The following is a 21,611-nucleotide window of genomic DNA, read 5'->3' as shown; positions in this document are numbered from 1 at the left end:
ACATACTGAATTTACATGATTTGGACTCACCCGCTCGTGGGGCGCGGTAGCGCCGTATGAGCTTAGTTTTATATAACAGCCGGAAAAAGTGATTAATGTATCACATTGTCTGGACAAATTGGTTATTATACATAATAACCAATCATTATGTATAATAGTATTTGATCACTTTGACTGTAACATACAAGTACATATATTACATTTAAATAACAATCAAATGCGAGGAGGTTTAGGTAAATGAAAAATAGGTTAAGTTCAAAATAATGTATTATAATATTATTATCATAAATAAATTGATTTTCAAATACGCTAAACAAATTGGTAGGAACAAAACTTGGATAGGAACTCAAATTGTCATCAGTGAATAACTTTTGTCCATTGCCTTCTTATCAACAAAAGAAGTGTTATGCAATGGTTTAGCAAACTGAAGATCGAGATAAAGAAATGAGATTTATGTACAAATATATAAGAACGTTCATTCATAATTATTACAAGATGACACGGGAGCCCGAAATTAATGCCATTGAAATACATAACATAAACACTAACATATTTCAATTAAAATACACTAATCAAAAACACAAGCAAACGGTTTAGTATACCGGAACATTATTAAATGAAAATTGTTTACACGGGTACACTACCTAACAACTTCAATATGCAATCTTTGACCCATAAATTGACAAATAGTTACTATTTGAAAAATATATTACTTTACAAATAGTCAACAATATTCCGACGTTCAACTTCACATGTTGTAACATTGAACAAGTTTCTAAATGCAGTTAGAACTTTAGAGAAAATCTTAGTAAATAGATCCCTACGAAGTAAGACTTATTTACTTAATTTCTATAGCTTAATGTGTGTTTATGGTATATAGATAATATTGACTATAAACACAAAAATTACTAGACGTTTTTTGAAACAATTTTTTTTTATAAGTTTCTATGACACTTATTTATATATTTAGTATTTATTCAATTCTATTCAACGTTTACGTTTAAGAGATTGCATAATAAACATTCATTACCTATTTAAAATTCATGCGTTCACACATAAACTGTATCATATCTAATTAAAAGTAAATAGTATGTAATTGTACCTACTTCTATTACATTTGACAAAACAATTTATTATGTAATAACTAATTTGTCAATACCAAATAGTTGAATTAAAATAATAATAACACATGTATATCTATGTATTGAACATTAAAGTATGTCTACATAGTATTCAGAATAATCATGTTATAATGGTATTAAAAATTATGATAAACATTGAAAAGAAGTTGTAAGCAACAGGGGGGTTACTACCATTTCTTAACACAATATTATTTTTATCATACTTTTGCTTTTTTGCAGGAAATTTAACTTTTTAAGCAAAATATGACAATTTCAGTTGGTTTTATACAATGGACAAGCGAAAAATTAATAAGGGTTTAAGTTTGTTTAACCGTGTATGACGGAATATTTTACTGTTTTAAGGAGGAAATAAAACTTCCCTGAATTATGATGGTTTTAAAAGATGGTGGTAGGCCCCCAGGGGAGAATACAATATTGAGCAATCAGTTCTTAATTTTTATGAATAAACACACCTTAGAAAATGGCGAGAAAATAGGTGCACGTCTCTTGTCCCGTGCTTAGTTAGCTGCTATTATTATTATTCGATTATGGGATAAGGAAGTGCCAACCCAATAACTTGTACTCACGGCAGTGTATCAGGGTTCGCTTTGCGCAGTTATTTTACCGCCTACTGCTACTAAAAGTAAATGACTCTTATAATATTTTTAACATATTCACCAACAAATAGGTATGCATCAGTTTTCATTGTATTAAAAAAACTCTGAAAATAATTAAAGTTAGGTAGTTCAGGTAGTAATATTACGTTAAAAGCTTTAAAACGTCAAAGTTTTAAAGCCATTAACGTAATCTCGCCACTCGTATCATTATCCCCTCACAAAAATTATGAATTTCAATAATATTTATTTAATAGCACTTTATACTAAAAATAGATAATAAATTTAACCAAAATTATAATTCATTAATTATACTTACTAACAATATGGTAGTGATAATGAGTTAATTTAATTAATATGAGCTAAATAACGAATACAGTAAGGGACGACTTAACAATCAAGTTAAATATTCAAAATTATTGTCGTCAATGAATATGTAGTTTTATTTTGAACTAAGATATTACAAATAATAGATTATTAAGAACCTCTATTTCTCAAGAAATACTCTTATTAATTAGAAGCCTAACAAACATTATAAAATAACGTCGTATTTTAATTTCTTATAATTAATTTTTCAGTGTTCGCACAGTAGAATTTGCGAAAAACAAACATATTAATAAAGTTATTTCTTTTCGTGTAACAATATAATATAATACTATTATACTACCCTAAAAGTAAATAAATGACGTATTTATAATCTTTCTTCGTAATAGGGAGTAAATATATGATTTCTGTGTAAATGCTAATCTACTATTAATTATGATTTTATCACAGTGTATTTTAAGACAAAAAATTCGAGCCAGCATGTTGTCTCACAATGTTCTTGATCGAGGGATGAGAACTAATCGGCTTACGCCCTTTATTAATTAATAACCAATATATTATGCCTTCGATATAATGGAAATTAAATAATTTCTAGTACGAATAGCTCATTGAATTGTTACAAATTTTGGTCCTGAGCGGGCAAAAGTCAGACGCAATTTAATTTTGATGTTAAAGGGGGATTAGTGAGAAGCTAAATCCATTCAAGTTCGTGAGGTCACAACTCGTGTTCCTCAGCCGTCATCTTGAAAAACGGTTTTCATGCTCTATCAGCCAAACTATTTGAGGGAAAGGAAATTTTGAAGAACAATTATGTTCTCAAATTGAGTTAAAATTAGCTGAGACGGTAACAAGGACGAAATTAGGGTTCCCTTGTCATATCTCAAAATTATAAAAGACTCTAAAACAATCTAAATGTATTTTTTAGATTACACAATTTAAGTAATAAAATTCAATTTGACGGTAAATACATAGTTTTCCTTAAATTAATTTAATTACGTTTAAAGATATCAAACACTTTCCACATAATATATCTACGATAAGTAGGTACGCCATTTTATCTGAATATGAAAATAACAAAGCGACCTTCAAATTGAATAAAAACAAAAAAGTTGTAAATTTCTTGAGATATTTATCTGGAGCTAGGTTGAGAATCTATAACAAAACACGCGGATGTAATCACATAATAAAAGGTCAGAACTAACTACGAAAGCCTAAAAAACCTGTTTCAGAATACGAAATAATAACAATATTGTTCAATGTATGCGTTAAAATAATCACATCAAATAAAAAGTTCAATTTATCATATACAGCACCTACGTAGGCAAAACAGTGTACCTACATAACGATCATATTTATTTATATATATTATTATGAACCATGTAACACCATGTATTTCCTTAAATGTAAAGTAACAAATTATATATTATTAAACAGATTACTCTTAAATCAAATCTATATTAGGAACTTTTATCGGTAACTTATGTAACATAAATGTTAAGAATAAGAAATAGATAACAAGATAAAATGCATTATAAATCTTAAAATTAATCGATTTACACAACGAATTACAAAAATACTAGCACATTGAAAACATAAGTAAAATGCATGGGAAGACTATATAACTAGTCTTAATAACAAACAAAAATGTCTATTGCCAGCAAAAGTATATGAAAGGACATCGAACATTTTCGAATAAAACCTGGTATATCTATAATGCATGCAATATTTCGAAAACAAAAACTAAAAAAAGTATTAGCAGCCTGTAATAAAACGTGTACCAATCGAAAGCCTACAATCTAAATGATTACAATAAAAAAAAATATGCAAAGTTATGCTTTCTGAAATATTTCAGCTTATCAGTGAAATTATAAAAAAAACTTAGGTTTTTGTGATCATAAATGTCAATTTTTAAATATGCTAAATATCTCAGAATATCATTTACGATGTTTCATGACGAAATGCTTTTTGATTATAATAATAACAATATACGTCATTAAAGGTTATCAATTGACACATGTTTTATAATAAGCCGCCAAAACTAGTTTTTTTTTAGTGAACATACAATATAATATGTTTTTCTTATAATAATCGCTTACCATAATTGACCCTACAGTTTTATGTTACTCTTTGAGAACACGGACACAATTTTCAATAAAATATACTCTTTTACACTACAAAATTGAGATTCACTACTATCTAAGACTTTAGTATGTATATCCAGATATGTTTCAATTCTAATACCTTAACAGTGTATCCAACGGTACTAAAAATTCAATGTCCAACATTATTATTTTTGATAAGCCTTGTCTTACCTAATTAAGAAGTCTTAAATTTTCCTGTTTGACACCACTATTTACAAGTCAGTAAAGACCCCGAGTTTAACTTATTAAATAGGTGTTATAATGATGGTAACGGATTATGGATTTTTTCTTTGGAACTACGTAGAGGCTCAGAGGGATTATCTGCAAAGAAATCAAATTAATCTTTTAAATATATGAACATTAATCAATAGAATTTAAAAAATAATAACACTGGCTTTTAAAAGTTAGAAAAATCTAAATTTTTAAACAAACTTATTTAAGTGATTACTGCAAATGAACTCCTGTAATCAACTCCTGAAGTATATAGTGTACGTACGAGAAGTAAATACGTTCCTGTCATTAAATGACGTGTTACGCCCGAATACTAAGTTTGATTGAGGATAAGTCTGCCTCACAAGACCCTTCAACACTTACAGCAATGCAAAAGAAATAATGATATAAAATGTTACTTACTAGGATCTGTAATAACCAAAGGTAAATGGCCATTTGCAGTCGGTTCTGTCGGCTCCCTGTAGCCTTGCTTTTGGAATCGAATAGAAAACATTAAAGTAGCTCCAACTAAGGGAGATATGCCCGCAAGAACAAAAGGCAAGGTGTACGAATTATTCAGACTATAGATATACCCTGCTAATGGGGGCCCCAAAGATAAAGGAGTTGCGGCTAAGCCCAACATACAACCGATTGCTTGCGCAGCGTAAGCACTGCCACAAAATTCAAACGCGATGGGACCAATTAAAGCAATAAACGCACCATCAAATATTCCCATTCCAAGAGATATAGCAACCAACAATGGAAATTTATTGACGAATGGTAGTATAATTGTGAGAGTTCCGATGACATAGAAAGAAATTTGCTGTAAGAGAATTCGGTCGACCCCCTTCCTATCGGATATGAAGCCAAATAACAATCTACCTACACCAGAAGTAGCGGCTATACATTGTAACGGGAGATTGTTGTTTACATTTGTGAACTTATATTCTATGTACGTTTTGATATGCACATATGGTACAAAATATCCGAATACAGCGACCGGCATCGACAATGCCCACATTCTGTATTTACTATTTTTCCAAATCTGAATATTAATGATTCTTTTTAATAGAGATTTAAAACTTTCATTTTGTCTCGAAGGTGCTTCGGTAACCGTAACCGTTAATGGTGTAGGCTTGAACAACAACCCACACAGAGCAATGCCAAAAGTGAATAACGCTAGCATTCTAAACATCCCGTCCAACCCATAATTTTTTATGAAGAATTCCATGAGAGGGGCCATGAAAACCGTGAATACCGAACTCCCAATTGTAACAATACCATTCACTAGCCCTAAATGTCGTTTAAAATAATGGCCAAGAATAGCCAAAGACGGCGTGTATGCTAAAGAAGCTCCTAATCCATACATAATGCCGTATGTGAAACAAAGAACGTCAACGTGATAAGTGACGAAGGACGAGATTAGTAGGCTGGAAGCTGCGATGGAGCCTCCTAGGACTGCAGTCATGCGCAGACCCATGAGGTCTGTCAGAACACCCGACAAGGGCGACAGCAAAAATGTTGTTCCCATCGTGAGTGCTCCCACCAAGGCTGAAACGTTAAAAAGAGAAATGTCAAATTTATTACTTTAAAATAAGACAATGAAGAAAAATAAGATATTTACTATATATAGAAACATTATAATAGTATAAAACAATAAAATATAACGTCGAAACGGAATATGAAGAAAAATAGGTATCCTCATATTTAGTTAAACTGTCATCGTCCCGTTTTTTAATAAGACAATTATGTAACAAATTGTAGCTATTTATTTCAATCTAACGGTACTTCTACAGAACAATAGCTAAGATGCGTTTCGGGGTAATTTACTGAGAATTATTTCCGAGAAAAAGCTTTTGTCAAAGTTGATGAACGTATCCTTTTTAAGGTACCATTATAAACGGGATCTTTATTATTAGCCAAGTGTCTGTTCGTCAACCAACCGTACGACAATCCTTAAGTGGTCCTAGGAATTGGCATTAAACCTATTAAAGACTTAGCAACAGCTATTTCAACTTCAAAGTGAATTTGCCTTAAAATACTATTCTTGATATGAGATTGAGAAATGTTTAATATAAGTATTTGAAGGTGGTACAACCCTTTGTGGTTCGACTTCGGCGGCACCATCGCCACACTTATTTCTGCCTCATAACTGCAGTGTTGAGCGCTACTGTGTTCTGGTTTGAAGGGTGTGGTAAGGGCGACATATTTTTCCGAGGCGTACCAGCTTAGTCCTCAAGCTAGCGGCGCACCTGTGGCCGACTCCAGGTAGGAATATCTAATCCTATCTGGGGTTTATTAGAGATGTCCATGGGCAGTAACCACTTAACATCAGGTGGACTGCATGTTCGTCTGCTACTCCCATATTATAAAAATAAAACTTTACTAAACAGACTATATGTTATCTATGATATAAGTGAATAAATCTACGATTGCTTTTATTCGTAGTTCTACGTATGTGACCTTTGTCAATGTGGCGCAATCTTTATCGTTTTTTAAACATAGTGATAAATTTTACATAATTATTTCCAATAACATGAACATCAAACGCCAGCGTCAATTTATTGTAAATTGGTCGACATAAAACTTTTTTTGTCATACTCAGTTTTATACTCATTCTATGAATAAGGTATTTAGTATTAACACTGCTAACAAATGAACTACTCCTGGTATTTTTTTCATTCAATAAACTTAATAAAATTAAACCAACATATGTAATTAAATTAGGTCACTTTTGAATAGAAGTTGCATACATTTTAATTAAAGATTAATATTATAAAACTTTAAGGATAACACCAAAAAATATCTGACATAATGGAAACATTGATCACTATTTGGAATGTATGATTATACCGTTGTCTTTGGAAAAAAAAGAAAATCATTAAATGTTGATGTAAGAAAGGGCGAAAATTGCTTATGTTCATTGACAATAATAAATATGTTGTAGAAAATCATGTAGGCTCATTTATGGTAATGGCAGCTGAGGTAAATCCTAAAGATTGATAATGTAGACTGCTTTGGCCATATTTTGCCGACAGACTAACTCTCAGTAGGAACGGAGAGTTCAAGAAAATCTAAACTTATAACCATCTGCATACAAAATTGACAAGTGGTACACAATGTCTTGTAATATCTAATCGGGTCACCACTCACCACCAAGAGCTATTTCCTCTTTATTAGTTTAGGTTTTGTACGGAGGCGTAAAATATTTTCATTAACCAAACGTTTGACCTAATACAACAATTAAGTGCCTACCTAACAAAACAAAAGTAATGATATTAGATAATTCGCTGTCAATAATTCCTATCAACCTCATTTTAACATTGTATTAGTAACAAAATTTTGTTTACAAATGAAATTAAGGTGTAGACTGTTGGCACAAAACAGATATATTTAATAACCCAAAGATAAAACCAATTTACATTACTTAACATGTATTTCAACGAACTAGGGTGATAAACTGGAGTAAGCATTTTTTTAGTTACAGACGCCACAGACACATTTGTAAATGAGTAAATGATTTTGCGTCCGAACTCCGAACAATGAAATCATAGCAATCAAGCATCGCCTATTGAGAGTGGAGTCGCCGACGCGACAGATCAAACACATGGCCACGTGCTGAGCGTCGGATGACGGGCACTATGGCGCCTGACTATCAAATGATTGTCATAAACGTAGAGGTAATCATTACTAGACTTAAAAAGCAACCGAGCCACCTGTGCATTTTTATTAAATTATTCTGATCGTTTACTAACACGTTAATATGAATATATTACACCCTCATTGAATCCCCACCTCGAAAACTACACTTTTAACCATTTAAAGTTTTTCAAGCATACATACGCATATTTCATTCTTTTGCATACCCTGCGTCAATTCGTTCTCAATTCGTCTAAATTGTGGACTTTTTTTCTAATCAATTAAGTTTTTTTGATTCTCTACAATTCTGTACTTATTAAAACCATGTTGATTTTTTTACTTCGTCGATACAATTTTGAAAAAATCTTCGCTGAAACAATTTGAAAAAAATAATAATTAAGTATGCTTGGAATTTTAACCATAAATTTGTTTATTTACACTAAAATGTATTAATTGGCACTATCTATGTGTATAGTAGTAACTAGTCATTATCGTTAGTTTCTGTTGGTCAATAATTGTAAATCATTATATATTATAAATTATTCTATTTTTATCAGCCTCATGCATAATGTTTAAGTAACTTATTATTTTCGTAATAATTAGGTGCATACTCTCCATATTGATAAGAATTATGTGGTAATTAACTTAACGTTAAATGTAATAGTTGATATTACAGTAGAATAGTCCCTAGTTCTATATTTAAAATATAGAGGACCTAGTAATTGCGTCATAAAACACATTATATAATGTATTGAAACCGGTAAATGAATGGGTAACGTGAATGAAGCTTTAGAAGAAAATATATTGCTAGCAACTGGTACCTGTAGCGGAAAGATACTAGTAGAAACAATTGAACAACGAACAAAACATGTATGTATGACACATATAACTTAAAGGATAAATAAACAAATGTCGGAAATGCGCAATACATTAATTTAAATTACATGTCATAAAACGGAAACTGTTTTACTCTGTAAATATTACTTATCATTATGAGGGCAAACAAATCGCTTTCAATTTAAGTTATAACGAGGCCATTTCACTAACCGCAATAGCCAATGCAGACAATATTGAAAATTGCATATTAATTAATACTAATCTATGAACATCTGTGTTACATCAAATATTGTGGGAACGATATTCGACGAAATACGTAGTGATGTAGAGATGCAAAAAATCAACCTAAATTAGACGAAGATATGAAGATATGTATAAAATCATGATGTCTTGTTATATTATATGATAGAAGTTTTTTTTTTAATAATATAGTAGTAGCAGACGAGCATACAGTCCAACTGATGGTACGTGGCTGGTGCCGCCCATGGACATCTGTTATCAACCCCAGATAGGATTAGATATTCCTACCTGAGGTGGGCCACAGATGCGCCGCTACCCCTGAGGACTAAGCTGGAACGTCTCGGAAAAGTCTGTCTCCCTTACCACACTCAAACCGGAACACAGCAGCGCCTAACACTGCTAAGTAAGAAAGTAACGAGCATGTAGCACACTGGATGGAAAAGTGGCAATTGCCGGTCAATAATCAATCTAGTTTTACGACTTCTATATAAATTCCAAATCGATTCAAAAGTTTGGCTTCATTTGGGGAATGAAAAGCTTATTCCAGAGGAAAACTTTGTTTGTTTGTTTGATTGTAATAAATAGGCTCAAAAACTACTGGACCGATTTTAAATTGCCGGGTCAGCTAGTAATTAATATAAAGATACCTCATGTTGAGGCCTCTACAATAAATACTACTAAGTAAAATAAGTCTACAAATGTGAAGATCTCCTAACATAGTGAAGAAATAAGTAATAAGTAAGTTTTAGTACATAATAACTTCAAAAATACTTGTGCCCACATAGATAAATGACGATAAGTTATCTCGAAATCTTTATGCAACAGTGACAAAATGATTGATGAGTAAAAATATTTCGACACTATTAAATGTCAAATAGATACATACATATGTATTACTTATATATTGTTATATTTTATCACAAATCGCGTAACTTTTATAAACAAACAGATATTTGTGGTTTTGCTTAGCGCTTTCTGTTTAATCATAATCGGCTCGCTCAATTAGACGTAAATTAAGAAAAAGATAGTCCCACTACGGTCAGAAACGGAGCTGCGGGTGATAAACTAGTCTTACAAAATAGAGTTTTATAAGGTCAGTGTATCACACCAGTGTGAGGATGGCCAAAGCCTGAGGTATAAGTAATAGTAGAAAATGGTAAAAGAATGCCGAATTTCACAAAAATTAACTATTATAATTACATTTTCATGACTTTCCAGAATTTAGTTATTTCACTAGTTTTTGCACGCGGCTTCGCCTGCGTTTAAAAGAAAATAATATGACGTACTCACATACATAAAATTGAAAATTGTACTTTCATTGAAATGACAGTGGCGCCATCTGGCAAAAATTTGTCGTACCAACTCTGAAACCCTCGTGGGCTCATGGACAACAACTTTGCTAAAGATCATCACTTGATCAAATGCATAGTTTACGATTCCATCCTTACTAATATCGATTAAAATAATCTACTTTTTTGGTCCAAAAGATCGATTCTCCGATTAATCGATCTTAGATTGCCATCCTAGTTCCTCGGGTCTCAGACTAACTTTGTACAAAATTTCATTAAAATCGGTTCAGTGGTTTAGGCGTGAAGAAGAGACAACCAGACAGACAGACAGACAGACAGACAGATAGACAGACAGACAGACAGACAGACAGACAGACAGAGTTACTTTCGGACTTATAATATTATAATAGTAAGGATAGTAAGGATTAATTTACAATTTGATTTTTATAAGCGACATTATTGCATGGCGCATGAGCTACGACTATACGGGGTGTTTTTTTTTCATATTTTATTTTTATAAATTATCATAAATAATATAAAACTGTAATACAAATTCATATGGAACCGCTTGTTATTTCAAAGAAATGACAAGGTTGTTTATATAGTTGTATTAAAAACGCCTACTTACCTATTTTGCATTTACCTATACCATGATACCTACTATATCAAATTCATAGTACACCGAATCAAATTACATTATTGTAATAGAATTTCTTTGTACCTATTTTATTGGCACGTTTTAGAAGTAGTGTTAAAATAAATAATAAAGTAATCTCAACAATAAGTAATATTTATCATTTTCATTCGACACAACATTTCAAACCAGGGCAATTAAATCATCGACTATAAATTACATAAGATAGATAACCTACATGACACGAGCCAATTACGATTATCATACCCCTCTGGACATCATAAGGAACAAGACTATAAAATGCTAATTATTTCAAATATTGTTTAACCATATTGAATTTTGATTAGGTCGTACACAATGATAGATGGATGGTGAAATAGTTAAGGTACGATACTTGTCTATACTAATATTATAAAGAGGAAAACGTTGTTTGTTTGTTTGATTGTAATGAATAGGCTCAAAAACTACTGGACCGATTTTAAAAATTCTTTCACCATTCGATATCCACGAGTAACATAGGCTATATTTTATATGAAATATATTTGAAAAATAGATTTTGAGGCGGTACAAAGTTTGCCGGGTCAGCTAGTTTGTAATATAGAAGTAGCATATAAGTATGCACTGCTCTTGATGATAGAATGCTCTTGCCGTTAGTGGATATATGAAATAAACCCCAGGTAAAAGTAGACTCCAGTCTGAATTCAGACTGGGATGCATAACTATCGCTGAGGACTAAATTGGAACGCCCCATTGAAGTGTCTCACCCTTATCAATCATAAAAGCATTTAACATTGATGGTGGTGCCTCGAGAATCAAATCACGACGGGTTCTACCTCATTATATAGTACCAAATGTCACATAAATTACATTTATTTAACGTTAACGTATAATTATAAAAGTAATTAAAGTTAACACCTTTGATTTGTTAAACTGAATTGGAACGCTTGCCATCCTCTTAAAATCAATACGCGCAAAGGCGAACACTGATGTTTGCAATGACAGAAATATGTGTGACGGTATGTCATCATAGTCTAACCACGATGAATTATACCTTTTATGGATATTACCAATCCACAGAATGACCGTAAACATGGGCGTAACTATTTTTGGTAAAGTAGGGTAACCAGGGTAAATAGGCCGGCGGGAAAAAAGGCCGTCAAGAAAAATGCTAATGGGATCGGATTAAAGATTTTTGCCAATTGATCGGTCAAAAAAGCTGTATTTCTATCATAGATTAGTAAAGATTACTCACCCCTAACAACAAAATGTAACCATCTTTGAGAATTGAAATAGATGCGTAATAAAGTTTTGCTAGGTACGTCTCTGTGCTAAAATGTCCCTAAAACATTTGAAATACTTATTTATTCATTATGTAAATTACGCAGTATTCGTTATTTATTCGTAAATTTTCTCTTAAAAATGTGCTTTTTTTATTTTCAAGAATTAAAAAAAATAACTGAGAAATTAGCCTTTTGTGGCTTCATTCAAATTCAAGGCGGCGAAATATCTAAGTATCTAATCTATGATTTCTATATATTTTTTTTCCTATTCTATATATTTATATTTTTATATAAAAAAATCCAAATTCCTTAAATCCAAGACTGTAACAATTCAGATTTTCTTAACCTAACAAAATGTCATTTACCTATATTGAAATGACAGAGTTACGACATACACATACATAAATACATATGCAATTTTACCAGCTCTCAAAGATATAATATACTGCAGTTAATTGCAGTATATTGACCGTCACATGATACCCTGTTTTTAACCTTATTTTATTACGATAACAATAAAATTTATTGAATTAAAGCATATCTACAGGAAATATGTTTAGATATGTTTAATAACGATTCGAATAAGTTTTATGTAAAAATATGTATGCCATACATTTGTTTTCTGTAAAAGATTATACGGACCTTTTTTTATTTAAATTTCCACAATAAGTAAGTACCTATGTATAATTGGATAGACGTATTTATAGCTTTGTTAAGGGAGGTCCAAAAGTAGTGATAACTAGTAGAGGTCAACAAAAAAATTAATTATTCTGTTCTTTTTATCAACCTGTGTTAAGGGGAGTCTGGAAAAAATAGTCAGCAAAAAACAACTAAGTTTCAGGCGGACCGTTTTGAAAAATGTTGCTTTTATTTTTCTCGCCTATGCTAGGGGGATATCCGGACCTGCCTGAATATACCCGATATATGGGGTATATTTTACCTTTTACCCCCATGTCCCCCATATACGCGTGTTACGTGCATAAAACACGATCCTACGCATTTGCTGGTTTGGAAGCGGAACTTTTGTACAGCCTATACTACTATACTAGATCACTTGTAAGTGATATTTATGTAAAAGTATCTCTTATGTTAAAATAGTGTCGCTACTATTAGTTACATTTTCGTATGAATTAGTAAAATCTTTTTATTGTGCCAGTGTTTCTATCCATTCGGCGGTCTAGCGATAAAACGTCAGACACAATAAGTGTAATAATATAATTGTTACTCTTTTAATACATACAAAATTGATGCTCCCTGTTTACTGGTGCGCTAATGTTACCTGTTAGTTTTAAAAGTATAGTCTAGCAAATGTTAGAGCACGCGGAAACTTTAATTCCTATAGGTACCTATTATTTGAAAAGGTCGCGCTTTCCACACACTTTCTGTGATATGTTGTATCTATTATTATATTTATTATTCAAAACCTTTGCTTTGCTATAGGTACTATTGCTCTGGTAGCTGTGGAACCTTGCATCATTGTGAAGAGCACTGATATTATTTGATACCTAACTGGTCTTACTCAATGTCATTTTTATGTCTTCAGAATAATTGTGATAAAATTGTGACGTAATTATAACTTGGTGACATGAAATGAAATATTACTATATTGGAAAATGATTATTGTAAATTCAAATACAACTTTTTAGTGATAAGTATCTGCCCAAAAAATTTAAAGATTGGTATTAATTTTACCGTATTTTTATGCAATATAAGTAACAAACAATCCTGCCACCTGATGACGATAGGTCCTAAACTTCCTGGATCAAATAATTTTATTTTGAAAATAAAACACCATGTATTAACGCGCCTTTAGCTATCGTCACTTAAGTGTTACAAATAGATCTTAAAAAAAAACTAAAAGAAATGCCTTATTTTATAGAAAATATGATTTTATATTTCATACTTTGTTACATAAAACCTTGAATATGCACTTTCACTATAGATAAGGTGCCACACCTATTTTTGTTTTATGACAACAGTATTAAGCACTGCTGCGTCCTGGTTTGAAGGATGTGGTAAGGGAGAGACATTTAAATATGGGGGTTCCAATTTAGACTAAGGTTCCCGAAGGGAAACCAATGAAGGTAGTAGAATCATCTGTGCTTCATCTCCAGCGGCACTCCCGCCATACCTTTTTCTGCCTATTACCAGTGGTGTAAAGAACAGAGACATACTTTTCTGAGGCATTCCAACTTAGTTCTCACGCATACTAATGCATCTGTGGCTGGCCTCAGGAAGGAAACTAATCCTATCTGGGGTTGATTACAGATGTCCATGTCAGTGGCCACTTACCATCAGGTGGACTGCATGCTCATCTGCATGCTCATCTGCATGCTCATCTGCTAGTCTTATATTATAAAAAAGCAACACTGTTTTGGTTGATATTAGGTAAGACTTTCAATCTTACCTAAGGTTGATTACCAATGTCCAAGGGTGGCAGTGGCCACTTCATCTTTATTTAAAAAATAACTCTGCAATTTTATTCAAAAAATAACCAATTCTTTGATATTCCCTATTGAGGTAATAGAATTAAATTTATCAAATTAACTTTTAGTTTTTAAAAATTCCGTTCTGTAACTCCTTTCAAGCTTTTCTGTTATTCATTATATTTACTTAAGAATATGACCATCCACAGCACTCATGAAAAATTCACCCTGTATAAATGTATAAATTTTCATATGTGCTAGATTGCACTATAAAATTATTATTCATTCAATAATTTTTTTTTCCCTTAATAACTCTGAAAGAACTAAATTACTTACCAGCTCGGCTTTCCGGATTCTGGATACTATCATCTTTCAATTGTTTCACGAGGACCGTGTAAACAACACTGTATGAATTGATGAATCCAAATAACAATCCATTTGTTAAGAAAGACCCAATCATTACAGTGTACGCTCTGAAGCCCCCATCCGGAGGGTCTGTAGCTGTAGGCTCATTGTGAGACGTTGTGCCATTTCTCGTAGTCTTTAGTACTACTGTTTTATTTGCCCTCAACAAATCACTGTTTTCTTTGGGTTCTGTTTCCATTTTTAAAATAATTTATTTATGTAAAAAAAAATATTTTTTATTGACCACCTACATTTAATTTAATTTTAAATCAAAATTTATTTGTTGCTGATCCCAATGATTAATAGAATCTTCATATTCAATTCACCGGGACCAATCTAAACTTTTAAGTTAACAATGTAGCAGTCGATGTTACAATAAGCGCATGTTAACAATACAGTTCGTCGTTGTGTGTTAATGCACGAGTCGACGTTACGACATATCAGATATCACTGCTCGTTCCACAGCCACAACCTACTACTATATAGCCTCTATATCTCTATACATTAGCAAAAGCAAATGTACATTATATATTTATCTACACTGTACAAATTCAACGCACGAACACATGTCATTATGTTCAAAGAATACTTTTTAAATATCCATGTGATTGTGACACTGACAATGACAACATCATTAATACGATTTTGTCAGTGTCAATGAGATCAACAATGTGACAAATGGTACGATCCACTTATCGCCCATAACGCCCTCGACCGTTACTACTAAAATGTCCGTCCAATAATGTAAACAGGCCTCGTGTTTTAGACGAAAATTATTGGTGGAATTCAAATGTTTTGGTAAATGTCCACTCATCATTATTCAATATGCAGTCGCGAACAGTGACGTTGTATATGAATTCACTGTTGAGCGACAGTTAGCAAGATCCATGGCCCTTAGAAAAGTGCAATGTTATACAGAGGGGTTTGCAGTTGTGGCGGGTGTTAAATTGAAAGTACCCAAAATAACAACCCATTTCGTTTGGTTGTGAAAACGAAAATGAGGAATCTCAAGTGAAAAATGCCTATGAGCGAATTTCCTAATACTTTTTGCTACATTTCAATCAAAGCAATATTTACTTTCTATTCAATTGTATAAAACTGTTAACGAAGTGTTTTTTGAACATTAAGTATGACGTCACGTGACACGTAAGTGAATTATTTTTCGGCATTCGGCGTCTTAAAATGTTATTATTGTTGATAATATATTTAATCAAAGCTTAAAAATTATAATGATAAGATATAAATGTAAATACTAAACATCTCTTGTTAACTTCATTCGAAAAGCATTCGAAACAGTCACGATGCGATATTTCGATACACAATGAGCATCCCTAAATGAACGAGTAATGTGTGTAAAGTCATTACCATTGGTTACTATACTCTTTGGTCATTACTAATCTATGAACGTCATCCATAGCGCGCGAAATATGGTCGGTTCAAGCGTGTCAAATTTAATTGATATTTTATTTACTTAGTGATCGAAGTTTATTTATAATAATTTATATAGAGAAAAAAGTTCAGACACTTTCAACAGTGTTTATATTTCTTGGTATTACAAAACGCGTGAAAAGTGAGTGAAATAAATAAGAAATACATGCATACTATTTATATATAACATGTTTAGAAAGATATATAGTACCTCAGGGATCTTGGAGTTCTATCAGCCGTAATGTAACTTCTTTATAACTCTTAGGGTATACGATACCGCCTTAAATAAATGAAATAAAAATCATTATGTCCTTGCCGATACCAATTTCCGACTGATTTGTATTTCCGTGAATAATAACGAAACGTCATAGATTTGAAACATAAAATTGTAAATTGTAGTGTATAATTTCTTTTTTATTAGTATTTCAGCCAGCCGGAAATTACTAAACAAATAGGTTTCTCTCTAAATCTTTATATTTTTAAAATAAAAAAGGTTAATCATCAATCAATGATTATTATGTACCATGAGAGATTTATTATTGAATGGGAAGTTTGAAATTTTGTTATAATATTATTAGTTAAAATTTGATCTTAAGGCTTGCAAATTTTACAATATATCATTCACAAGCGATTCAAAGTAAAAATGCTAGATATGAGTAGAATTGTTTATTGGAATATACAACACAAGCAGAAAAATTATCAATTTTTCTTATAAATATTTTACTTATATTTCTTAATTTCTTGCACCATATTCTTAATTTTGGGCATTTCTTCTTTAAGCATTACTTCAATTTCCAGCTTCTCTTCTTCTGAAGACATCAGATACTTGGCAACTAATTCTGTAAATGGAATTAATAGAATATATTTGTTATAGTTTGTTATATTGGAAATCATAATACAAAATTTCATAGTAATATTTCTTGGTATAATAGATTAGAACTTGACTGCAAAACGTATACAAAAAAGAAGCAAACCTTACCATGATATTGTTGAAGATTAACAAAGTCTTCATCTTTGAGTTGAGTTTTCAAATAAGTTATGATGGTTGGGACCAGCCTTCCCGAAGCATGAAGCATGTTCTGATTGAGAATAGTAAATATTGCCAATACTGCCAAATGCAATACAAGTGCTGGGTCATCACAGAGTTCCAACTCGCTTATTAACTTTTCTCTATGGTTCAGAATTAGAAGCCTGAAAAATAAAAAAGTATATGTAATGTTAAAGTTAAATCATAAAGTACCTATATTACCATCATAATAATTATAATTCATCATGTTTTACAATATTATGAATAGGTTTATTTATTATTATTATTCATAGGTTTAACAGTACTTTATTTTGTTAAAAGCAGGCAAAATGATACCTGGTAGTTGTAGTAAATAGTTTTGTACTAAATCAGATGGATCAGGATAATGAATGAACACTTACTTGTCTTTCTTTTTATCAACCTTCTTTAAAATCATACCACATTCTGAAAGGCAGACATCCACAGCTTGATAGAACAAATCCATGTTTTGTTCTGATAATGTTGCATTTAATGCCCGCAGAGGCTTCGTATATTCTTCCGATAGATCATTTATAATCTTATTTCTCTGTTCAACAGATAATACATCTACTTGCACAGACACATTGCATTGGCTGGCTGCATACTTGCAGAATTCAGCGAGTACATCACCTCCAAATGTCTTCAAGAGATACTTGATAAAATTTGGTTGTAATTCACTTGGAAAACTCTTGAGACCTTTTTCATATAACTTTATATCATTAACCAACACATTGACATGATCTTGTGCTGATGAATGAGTCTGCTTCCTGTTCTGACTAGCATCTTGCAATTGTTTGTCCACAATGTCTTTTGCAATGATCAGAGCAGCTTGATTGAGAGATCTGTAAAATATAAAAAATAATATGAGGAACATAGGCAGTTGTATATTAATGAAATTTAATGCTTACGTTAAGTTACAGGGACTTTGCAGCATTAAAACTTGAAAGTCTGGTGTCAAACCTAAGATAGTACAACATACCTACTTGCGTTCATTTAGTTATTATTGCAGAGACCATTAAATTTTATATAACCCCTACATACAATTTATAAAAACAAAGTGCAAAATGGCTGTGTCATTTGCATTTACTAGTCAAGAACAGCTGCTTCAGATTACATAGAGAATCGTGTGTGGTCTATATAAACTTAAATGATGATATATAATACACTTTTTCATATACAAACAGCTAAAAGTGCCACTACCCACCACAATACATTTATGGTGCTCATCTATCTAATGTAAAATGTGGTTTAAGACATTTTACATTATATACATTGTTAATTGAATTAATTTGCCTACATATGCAACAAGTATAAAATAATTAACAAGAATAACATACCCTTGAAGGTATTCAGCAATTGGGGTTTGTAAGTCTTCAAGACCTTCATTTTCTAAGGTATCCTTTATAATATTTTCAATGTCCTCAACTGTGATAATTTCCAAATTTGAGTCTTGTTTTTTGTGTACATTAGTTGCTTCATCAGAATCAGAATCATTGGCAACTTGTTTTGATCTGGGATGTTTCTTTACAGCCTTCGTCTTAGTTTCCCGACCTTGAGTGCCTCCACCACCTTTACCAGAGGCTGCCTTTCGCCTACGTTCTTCGCGCCTTTCAGCTTTATGATCAACATGAGCACTTGTCGCTTCATTTTTAACAAGTTGTTTTTCCACACAAAATTGTTGGTATTTACCAGATTTCACTACTGCTTCAGCCTTTTTATTTACCACTGGCATGCATGATTGTTTCAACTCCTCAATATACTGGTTGCTGAAAACTGTAAGTACTCATTAATATGCTGAAAAAATTAATTAAACACATTACTATTTAAGTGGTATAAAAATTGTCTGACCTGTATTTTCAAAAAGAATGATAGACCTGGAATTATTTTTCAATAGAGCATCAAGCATATTTTGAATGTCAACATCTGACAGGACTGAAGGCAATGAGTTTACAACATCTAAGTAGCTCTTAGATGCTATGCACTCTTCCAAAGCTGTCTCCAACTGCTGCTTTATTTGTGCACCAATGACACAGCTGCTAAGGAAAGTCAAGTCTTCATTGGGTAGAACTCTCTTAACATAACCCTTGGGATCAGACAACCCTAAACGTGACAAAGCATCATATTCAAGGTAGTTATTTTGCTTGTAGAAATTCATAACCCATTCACTTTGAGATTTAGTGTAACATGATGGCACATAAAGAGCTCCGGACTGACGACCTGTCAGCACACCCGGCGCATTCAATTGATCAAACAGTGATAAAAATAATCTTTCAGCTAAATTACAGTGAGAAATAATCACACTTATGGGAGTAGGTTTCAACAGTCCCATGAGAGCACCGCGAATCTTAGCTTTTGTTCTCATAATATACTCTTCTGTATAGAAGGTTCGAGGCTCGGATGGGTCTTGTTTTGCAATAATAATTTTATCCAAATATTTCTCCAGTACACTGTGTTGCAGCAGTTCTGCAGGCAAATCATATTGCAAGGTTAGTTCTCCGACAGAAATCTGTCCCTGGAGTTGCAATTTCTCGTTTATTTCTCTGGCAATTTTTTCTAGATAATAGTGAGCTATCAAATATCCAGAAACTAACTGTACATCTTTTGCCCTTGTTATTTCTGAAATATTAGTGTTGATTTGATTTAAGTCAACATTCAACTCCTTTGCCAGATCGACAGTGTTAACACGGCCTCCTCTTACATATAATTCATCTTTTATTTCCCTCACAAGCTGCTGAGGAGTCAAATATTCTTTACCATCGGTGGTAAAAATGACATCTATTAATTTAAGTTCAATAAGCTTGGTGACAATTTCAACACAGTTTCTCTCTGACAATCTAAAAAGTAATTAAAGTTACCAATAAGAAAATATATAATTCTTGTACATAAATAAATTAATAAACAATAATAATTATAGTTTAAAAACTAAAAGCCACTAAATACGCACAAGGAATATAGTTAATCCTGATTCCTGACAATCCTAATGCGGTGAATGGGATATAATCATTAAAATTGTGTATTATCATTGGTCTTCATAAGTGTTCAAAATTTTAAATTAATCGGACCATTCATAGTGGGTAAAAATTGAGTTCCAAAATTCCGTTACGTACATACAGGTCACGCTAATGAAAGTGTGGTAATAATAACATATCGTACATATTTCTGACTCATAACAGCAGTGTTAAACGCTGATGTGTTCTGGTATGAAGGGTGTGGTGACGGAGACATACCTTTTCGAGGCGTTCCTGCTTAGTCCTCAGGAATAGCGGTATGTCTGTGGCCAACCTCAGGCAGGAATATCTAATCCTATCTGGGGTTGATTACAGATGTCCATGGCCGGCAGTAGCCTCTTAACATCAGGTAGACTGCATGCTCGTCTGCTACTCCTATATTATATAAAAAATATGATGTAGCTTAAATCTACAGACCTTTGAGCGGTGGAACTAAGTTGAGCTTTTTGAAAATCAGCCGCTAGACGTTTTATTTCATCCCAATCTGTTGAAGGAGCCATCTTTGACACTTTACTGTAAAAATATAGAAAAAAATCGATAAACGTATACAATAATGTTTCATGCAAATTTCTACTCAAATTCAAGAACTCTAAACAAATTGATGGATAAAAATTCACTTTCAATCTTGTTCACAAAACTACCGCTAATAAATATTTGATATCAGATCCTTTCTATCTTGAACAATTAACTACTTAAACTTTTTTTTACTGAATAACGCATAAAACGAAACAAAATACCCTACCTGTAGTGCGTACGTGTACGGCTGTACGGTTCTTCAATGAGATATACGAAGTCTAATCCAGAATTTCACTATTCCACATCAAATCACGAAATCAATATTTCATTCAACATTCACCTCTTTAGTTAGACAGTAGTGACAGATGACAGAATAGACAAATTGACAACGTCACAGCACAAGTCACAGTCTGTATTGCCAACTTTAAAAAACTATATACCTACATATAGGTTT

General features: G+C 32.2%; 2 protein-coding genes across 3 annotated transcripts; both read right to left on the bottom strand.

The window, feature by feature from the left end:
* Positions 1–926: 926 nt before the first annotated feature.
* kar (monocarboxylate transporter 10-like protein kar) lies at positions 927–16,877 on the bottom strand. Of its 2 annotated transcripts, none has more exons than XM_073076672.1 (3): positions 16,800–16,877; positions 4,834–5,961; positions 927–4,521 (listed from the first exon to the last, which is right to left on the bottom strand). In XM_073076672.1, exons 2-3 carry the CDS (start codon positions 5,939–5,941, stop codon positions 4,457–4,459), a joined length of 1,173 nt encoding a protein of 390 aa, XP_072932773.1. In that variant the 5' UTR covers positions 5,942–5,961; positions 16,800–16,877; the 3' UTR covers positions 927–4,456. The 2 variants fall into 2 exon arrangements, with proteins under 2 accessions (XP_072932773.1, XP_072932772.1); XM_073076671.1 differs by lacking the exon at positions 16,800–16,877 and adding an exon at positions 15,092–15,773.
* Positions 16,878–17,239: 362 nt separating this feature from the next.
* Ufl1 (UFM1 specific ligase 1) lies at positions 17,240–21,409 on the bottom strand. The gene is made up of 7 exons (XM_073076662.1): positions 21,384–21,409; positions 21,059–21,154; positions 19,482–20,467; positions 18,971–19,406; positions 18,017–18,475; positions 17,568–17,779; positions 17,240–17,427 (listed from the first exon to the last, which is right to left on the bottom strand). Exons 2-7 carry the CDS (start codon positions 21,139–21,141, stop codon positions 17,309–17,311), a joined length of 2,295 nt encoding a protein of 764 aa, XP_072932763.1. The 5' UTR covers positions 21,142–21,154; positions 21,384–21,409; the 3' UTR covers positions 17,240–17,308.
* Between the last annotated feature and the right edge of the window lie 202 nt (positions 21,410–21,611).

The sequence above is a fragment of the Epargyreus clarus genome, unplaced genomic scaffold (assembly GCF_041222505.1).
Source record: "Epargyreus clarus isolate Ecla_fem2 unplaced genomic scaffold, WU_Ecla_fem_2.2 ptg000009l, whole genome shotgun sequence".
In the NCBI taxonomy this organism is placed as follows: Eukaryota; Metazoa; Arthropoda; class Insecta; order Lepidoptera; family Hesperiidae; genus Epargyreus; species Epargyreus clarus.
The sequence above is the reverse complement of the archived record's forward strand: the minus strand, read 5'-3'. Positions and strand labels throughout refer to the sequence as shown.

Coding starts and splice junctions, on each gene's coding strand:
- kar (XM_073076671.1), bottom strand. CDS start 15,359: ATGGAAACAGAACCCAAAGAAAACAGTGATTTGTTGAGGGCAAATAAA. Junction 5,962..15,091: donor GAATCCGGAAAGCCGAGCTG/GTAAGTAATTTA, acceptor TTAACGTTTCAG/CCTTGGTGGGAGCACTCACG. Junction 4,522..4,833: donor TTTGGTTATTACAGATCCTA/GTAAGTAACATT, acceptor ATTTCTTTGCAG/ATAATCCCTCTGAGCCTCTA.
- Ufl1 (XM_073076662.1), bottom strand. CDS start 21,141: ATGGCTCCTTCAACAGATTGGGATGAAATAAAACGTCTAGCGGCTGAT. Junction 17,780..18,016: donor GTTGATAAAAAGAAAGACAA/GTAAGTGTTCAT, acceptor TTTATTTTTCAG/GCTTCTAATTCTGAACCATA. Junction 17,428..17,567: donor TAATCTTCAACAATATCATG/GTAAGGTTTGCT, acceptor TTCCATTTACAG/AATTAGTTGCCAAGTATCTG.